Source organism: Oncorhynchus tshawytscha, linkage group LG13 (genome assembly GCF_018296145.1).
Source record: "Oncorhynchus tshawytscha isolate Ot180627B linkage group LG13, Otsh_v2.0, whole genome shotgun sequence".
In the NCBI taxonomy this organism is placed as follows: domain Eukaryota; kingdom Metazoa; phylum Chordata; class Actinopteri; order Salmoniformes; family Salmonidae; genus Oncorhynchus; species Oncorhynchus tshawytscha.
In genome coordinates, this window is record NC_056441.1 from 50736859 (window position 1) to 50743825 (window position 6967).

General features: G+C 44.4%; 1 protein-coding gene across 9 annotated transcripts; it reads right to left on the reverse strand.

Annotated features, from left to right (window-relative positions):
- Positions 1–346: 346 nt before the first annotated feature.
- LOC112265079 (4F2 cell-surface antigen heavy chain) lies at positions 347–6594 on the reverse strand. 9 transcript variants are annotated; one of them, XM_024442108.1, is made up of 11 exons: positions 6064–6594; positions 5317–5386; positions 4820–5205; positions 3267–3431; positions 2871–2974; positions 2692–2769; positions 2504–2559; positions 1912–2056; positions 1681–1788; positions 1506–1574; positions 347–1313 (listed from the first exon to the last, which is right to left on the reverse strand). In XM_024442108.1, the coding sequence occupies exons 1-11, from the start codon at positions 6140–6142 to the stop codon at positions 921–923; spliced, it is 1653 nt and encodes a 550-aa protein (XP_024297876.1). In that variant the 5' UTR covers positions 6143–6594; the 3' UTR covers positions 347–920. The 9 variants fall into 9 exon arrangements, with proteins under 9 accessions (XP_024297876.1, XP_024297873.1, XP_024297874.1 ...); XM_024442105.1 differs by having other exon boundaries at positions 1912–2107; XM_024442106.1 differs by lacking the exon at positions 6064–6594 and adding an exon at positions 5981–6057 and having other exon boundaries at positions 1912–2107.
- Positions 6595–6967: the final 373 nt, after the last annotated feature.

A 6967-nucleotide genomic window follows, 5' to 3' on the forward strand; every position in this document is an offset into this window, starting at 1 on the left:
AATCCACACAAAAACGAGTTCTGTATTGGTTCTGTCAAGACAACTGGGAACTCGGGGGGGGGGGGAAACACGAGGTCAAATGTCAGTGATCTTCATTTCAGAAAGATGTTTCCGACTTGGAATTCCGAGTTGGATGACAGTTCAAAATAATTTATCCTAGTCGGAGCTCGTCTCGTCATATTTATTTCTAGCTTTTTTTTTTTAATCCACAACAAGAATTGGAAGGGATGATTAGTGCAAAAAGGAAGTGTATGTGTCAGGTTGTGTTTCAAACTGCTTTGCTTTTTGGCACCAATATATAAAATCACTCAAAGCAGTAAGGTACAATGGAAGAACCAGAAACATGTGAGACCTTCCCACCAATCATTGTGGTTGATTCAGTGATTTACTGTGCGTTTCACCACATTACCCAGCTACATACCTCAGGATACATCATACAATGTTGTTTCTCAAGTGAAAGATGTTGAAATCAACTGTTGAGTCAAGTGTTTGTTACACATGATAATTTACAGTAAACTGCCCATGTTCATACACAGTCAGCCCAATTGTGTTCTTTTGTCACCCATTGGTCTTCTGACCAATCAGATCAGCTCTGCAAAAGATCTGCTGTTATTGGTCAAAATACCAATTGGTGGAAAAAAATATTCAATAGGGGTGACTAATCTCAGCCACAGCCTTTAAATTCTCTGCCAAGTGTTTGCATTGTAGTCCAAATATTTGGCATCCTCTTAAGTTGACCATGTCATCAGAACAAATGATAAACAATTATTTATTATTTTAAGAACGTTGACATTTTGATATAGCCTCAAAAAAAAAAAAAAGGAATAGATGGCTAAATAGTTACCATTTCTGCCTAGTTATCCTCCCCTGCATCCAGTCCTAGCCCCTCTCACTCTGCCTAATGCCCCAGACCACAGGCCCTAGGAGGAGTAGCTGTCAGACTCAAACAGTTTGATGACTATGGCCTCCTCTGGCTGGAGCCTCAGTGTTTCCAGAGAGGTGCTGCCCAGGCGGTCCATCCCTGTGCTGGTCACAAACACCCCAGCAGTGGGAAGGCTGGGAGCCCATGCTGGGTCCAGGGCTTGGGCCTCTGGCCCAAGGTTGAGCAGCACCAGGAAGTGGACACAGCCCCAAGAGCGCAGGAAGGCTAGCACAGGGGCTGATGGGGGGGCCAGGGTGGAGTAGGGGGGGAGGGAGGTGGTGTTGAAGGGGAGAAAGGTGAAGCTCCCATAAAGGAGAGTTTCTTCTCTGAGGCGAGAGCCACTGAGGGAGCTGAACAGAGCCAAGGCAGAGCGTTTGAGCTTCCTCTGTTCCTGAAGGAAAGAACAGAGTTGTCATAAATGGAGGAACAGATCAAAGGAAAAATAGGCCTGTCATTGAGAGACTTTGTGGTAAACACCCTAAACCACTTGCCAACTTTCCTAGAACCACTGAGCGCAGATATGGTAATACTGTGTGTATATGAAGACTAACAAATTTGATATTATTTTACTTAGAAAACTCACCCCAACAGAGTCGTTCAGTCCAATGGTCTTGTCTGCCTCACGTTCCCAGCTCATGTCTGCAGACTCATTCTTCACCACAGAAAGAAAACGATTCAATGGTGTTCCACTGTACTAAAGCATGAGCACATCAGATGCAGGTAGTCTGTATTGCATCCCTAGGACTCGGGTCTCTTACCGGCGAACGAACTATTTCTTCTCCGTATTTGACAACAGGTGATCCAGGTAGTGTCATCATCAGAACCAGGAGTATTCTGTGCAACATCGGTGATGCTTCACCGCCCACCTGGCATCATACACACACACACACCATATTGATGTCATTTTGCCAATAAATAAAGAGTTGGACACCATCCTCACCAGCCTATACTTTGTGATAGAATGAACAGAAAGAATGTCGGGTCATTACCGTCCAACTAGGCCAAAGTTCGCCGTGGGATGTCGACAGGTGTCTCTCCACAGCAATGGCCACTTCCTGTCCGGACAGGAGGTGATGCTCGTGCGGCAGTAGTGACATCATAACCAGCTCCACCAATGAGCTGTTGACTGACGTGCTAGAGGTATTCAGGGCAGGTAGAGACTCTGTTTGTTTCACCACTACAATCCTGCACAGATGACACACAGATGAAATTCCAACCTCAACGACTTTGCTATAAAACATGAACTACATATTCCTCAATCCTAAACAGATTCCTCACATATATCAACCAATGTTAGTGACTAAAACAAAGATAGCCTTTTAACGAACACAGGTGTTTTTATTTTACCTTTATTTAACTAGGCAAGTCAGTTAAGAACAAATTCTTATTTTTAATGACGGCCTAGGAACAGTGGGTTAACTGCCTTGTTCAGGGGCAGAACGACAGATTTATACCTTGGCCAGCTCGGGGATTTGAACTTGCAACCTTCCGGTTACTAGTCCAACGCTTGTCTAACAGTATGTGTGTTGTGTATCATTTGGTCTGTACTGTATGTTAGAAGTGTTCGCAGTGCCACAGCACCTCTCATAATCTGATGTGCTGAACTCCTTGACCAGAACTCTCCACTCGGTCAGGGTCTATAACGAACAGACAGCATGAATGGATAACATTCAGTTAAACGTCTGTGCTGATAACGAATTAACTTGAAATAAATTGGTCTGGCTTTTATTGGATGGCAACAAAGTTTGAGCATTGCTCAACAGTCTGACCTTTTCGGAATATGCAGCATCTGTGTCACAGATCCCAAATCCTGCCACACCCTGTTCCAACCAAAATCGGAGTGCATACTGGGGAAACAAAACAATTATTAATACTCCATTAAAAAGTCTAACATTTGAAACCAAGATCTAGCCATTCTACTCATGGTGTCATGCAAGACCTATCCTACCTGTATCGAGCCAGTGTGGTCAGAGGGCACAGCAGAGTTGTTGCCTACTGAGTCTTTGGGTCCGAACAGGTCCAGATCACAGAAGTCAAACACTACTTTGATGCCTAAAGGAGGGAGACCATGTGAATAGTGGATCAGAACATACAGTAAGTTAAGTGCATCTTTCAAGAGCTCTGGAAATGTCTGTGTGAGGATACAGGCTAGCTGGCCTCGGTTTAGGTCTGGCATTAGTCACCAGGGGACCAGGACCAGGGGCTCAATTGTGGTTTTAGAAGTGGGGGGGGGGCATAACTTTTTGTATCATAGCAAAAACAAAACGCAATTTGAGAATGTGGGGGGGCCCTTACCAGTGAAAGTTGTGCCCCTGGTAAGGGCAATGATTTCTTGGGTACATACCTGCGTTGTGGCTCTCCATGAGCAGTTGTTGGATCTGAGGCACTGTACCCACTCGCTCAGCAATCTTACTGAGGTCCAGTGGGGACACGTCCTGGTGAAACAGCCCCTCCAGAAGCAGAGCCTTTACACCCAGGGACTTCAGGTATGGTAGCTGCTCACACACCACTGACCCAGCAGAAGAATACCACAAAGCTCAGAAACTAGCTTTACAGATATGACAAGTTACTTTTTGTAGCAGGTTAGGAGAATTTTCGCAGCAGCATAGCCGCGGGAAGTAGGGGTGTTGTAAGCACCCCCCAGAATTTTTAAAAAATAAAATATTTTCCGCAAAAGTAGTGTACTGGGCCTGTAGTCTTGTGTTAGCGGACGATATAACTGTCTGTAGTGAGGACAAACACGTTTTTACAGCAGGTCTGCAAATTATATTTTTTTGCAGCACCCCAAACAGAATTGTGTGGACACTTGCTCATCTCATTCCAAAATCATGGGCATTAACATAGAGTTGGTCCCCCCTTTGCTGCTATAACAGCCACCACTTCTGGGAAAGCTTTCTACTAGATGTTGGAACATTGCTGTGGGGACTTGCTTCCGTTCAGTCACAAGAGCATTAGTGAGGTCGGCACTAATGTTGTGGCGATTAGGCCTGGCTCGCAGACGGCATTCCAATTAATCCCAAAGGTGCTCGATGGAGTTGAGGTCAGGGCTCTGTGCAGGCCAGTCAAGTTCTTCCACACCGATCTCAACAAATCATTTCTGTATGGACCTCGCTTCTTGCACGGGGGAATTGTTATGCTGAAACTGGAAAGGGCCTACCCCAAACTGTTGCAACAAATTTGGAAGCACAGAATCATCTAGAAAGTCATTGTATGCTGCAGGGTTAAGATTTCCCTTCACAGGAACTAAGGGGCCTAACCCAAACCATGAAAAACAGAGGATGTTTGGAACTCAGTAGGTAGTGTTGCACCCGAGGACAGAAATATTTTATGCACTGCGCGCTTCAGCACTCGGCAGTCCCGTTCTGTGAGCTTGGGTGACCTATCACTTCGTGGCTGAGCAGTTGATACTTCTGGACATTTCCGCTACAAAATAACTACACTTACAGTTGACCGGGGAAGCTCTAGCAGGCCAGAATTTTGATGAACTGGCTTGTTGGAAAGCTAGCATCCTATGGACAGTGCCATGTTGAAGGTCACTGAGCTCTTCAGTAAGGCCATTCTGCCATTTTTTGTCTATGGAGATTGCATGGCTGTGTTTCATACACCTGTCAGCAACGGGTGTGGCTGAAATAACCAAATCCACTAATTTGTGTCCACATACTTTTGTATAAAGTGTATATCAGTAGAATGAGTCAGTGTATATCAATTTTGGATTAATTTATTTCTACCGATGCCTTATATAAACGTTTAAGATTGCATTGTCATTTTTAGTGCATTAAATAAAGTGCTTGAACTGAAGGCGCTACTTTACATTGTGTAGACAGAGTAGTCTATATAGTGCAGCCATTGTATTCTTGGGTGTTTAGGTCGCCTGAACGCCCTCTTCCTTTAACTCACCGTCGATACCATCTGGCACCTCTTTCTGGGCGTCCATGAGCAGTATGGGCTGTATGCGGTAAAACAGCGCCCTCTGCCACCACAGTAGCGGCGGTGCGACCGGCCGAGGGCTCTGCACTATGATGTCGATAGAGGCGCCCAGCAAGGCCAGCCAACCCAGCCAGAAGACCACCACCAGGCGGGAGCGTATTTTCCTCCACCCCGGGCCCCCGGCTTCGAGCTCCAGCTGTTCCTTGGACATGGGCTGCCATTTCGGCGTCTCTGGTTTGGGGTCCGTGATTAGCAGTGGGACCGTCTCAGAGCCGCCCAGACTGCCCAACATCCCAGAGCCCACTGCCGTGCTGCCATAGCCACCATCCATGTTAAATTGCATTCCAATTCGGCTACTGCAGTGTCAATTACAGATATTTAGAAAAATGCCATATTCCAATATTATTTACATACAACGAAACTATCAAATAGTTGCTAGTCCTACAACTTAGGCTACAATTAATTACTTTTTTTTCAGGTATGTCCCGACCCTGTCGTCTCTAACGTGGCGGGTAAGTGCACACACTTCCATGTCATCTTGAAAAATTCCAACCATGCGTTTAAAAAAAAAAAAAAACAATTAGCCAATTTACCTTGTCAATTTGAATTCTAACTTCATCCAGTAGCTGAATTTACCAACGTTTAATTTAACCAATATTGAGCAGATGAAATAAGACAATTCCTGGGCTACGGTCTATTTTCCTGGACAAAGCAATAGTCTGACCACCTGACAAACACAACGCAATTTCCCTACATCAATGGAACAATTGTACATTTTTAAAAGATGAATACATAAAATGACCTACCCTTGGGGCTCACATGTCACACCCACATGTTTTTGAATCATTTGCTAAATGTCATGTTCAAGGCATAAAATGCTGAATTATGTTATCTATAATATTGATCGATTTATAGAAAATCTTGGCTATTTAGTTACATTGCATCATTTCTTGTTACAAAAGGCATAAACTGCTAGTAAACATTGTGGCAAGCAAAACACCAGACTGACATCCAACCCTGTGAGTTCAATGGTAAAAAAATTAAAAAAATGTTCCCATTAACACAATACATTGATATTTCTATTACTGTTTAAAAGAGTCTTGCAAGATTTTGGTGCTGAGAAATACACACCAGAGTAAAGTGACAAGCCGCATCGGTCTCCCCGAATATCTGTCAAATCCAATGCAACGATCTCTAAAAGCATCATAACCCACCTGATAACTGGCAACAGTCTGGTCTTTGAGCTCTTGTCTTTATACTGTTCTTGTTAGTATTTATCCTCTTCTGCTGCATGTGCTTCCTGCAGATCAGTTGTGTTTTTTTAATTTTTATGCCTGTTAGTGTTTAAGGGGTATGGAGGTGAGAGTGACACTGTGTCTGTCAAATGAAATCTTGGCCGGAGCAATTAGGGTGGAGGTGTTGAGTCTTGACACACCCTGACAACACATTCCAGAGAACCCGTGCTCAACGGGTCTGAGGTCTTGTTAGGGCTTCATTAGAGCAAGGGCTCCCTACTTCGTTTATATCACTGTGTCAAACACGTTCCACGGAGGGCTGAGTGTCTGCAGGTTTTTGCTCCTCCGTTGAACTTGATAGATGAATTAAGCTCACTGATTAGTAAATAACTCCCCTCACCTGGTTGTCTAGGTCTTAATTGAAAGGAAAAACCAAAAACCCGCATTCGACGCCCCTGGTTGAGATGCATACAGCTGGCCAAAAGACAGTTCTGGAACGATATCAATGGGTCGTTACGGAACTGTCTTGTATTCTTCTCCCTTGGTCCTTAGTCTAACCCTGTAGTGCTGTATCAATCAAACAGTTTAGCAGTAAGAGCCCACTCCGCTCTATCAAAAATCCCAGAATGTCATTTTATTTCATTCATTTATTACCCCTTGGGTCAGTTAAGGGCTTAAAATGCGATGCCCATACAGTCATCAAATCACTGACATACATTTGTGAAAGTCCTCATGGTAATCTGTTGCGCTCTTGGATCCCACTTCCTCCCGATTTCATAGAATTCACACGGAGTCTAGCTCTTTTTGACCTCTGACCTCTGTCATGGAATACAGCTACTATGTCCACCCGTTTGGTGTGATCCGAAGGAGGAATTTAAGTAAC

Excerpts from the sequence above, each read along its gene's own strand:
- LOC112265079 (XM_024442105.1), bottom strand. The coding sequence starts at position 6,142 with ATGCAGCAGAAGAGGATAAATACTAACAAGAACAGTATAAAGACAAGA. Across the intron at positions 2,560-2,691 it reads ATGCTGCATATTCCGAAAAG|ACCCTGACCGAGTGGAGAGT; the intron begins GTCAGACTGTTG and ends TGTTCGTTATAG. Across the intron at positions 1,789-1,911 it reads AACTTTGGCCTAGTTGGACG|GTGGGCGGTGAAGCATCACC; the intron begins GTAATGACCCGA and ends GTATGATGCCAG.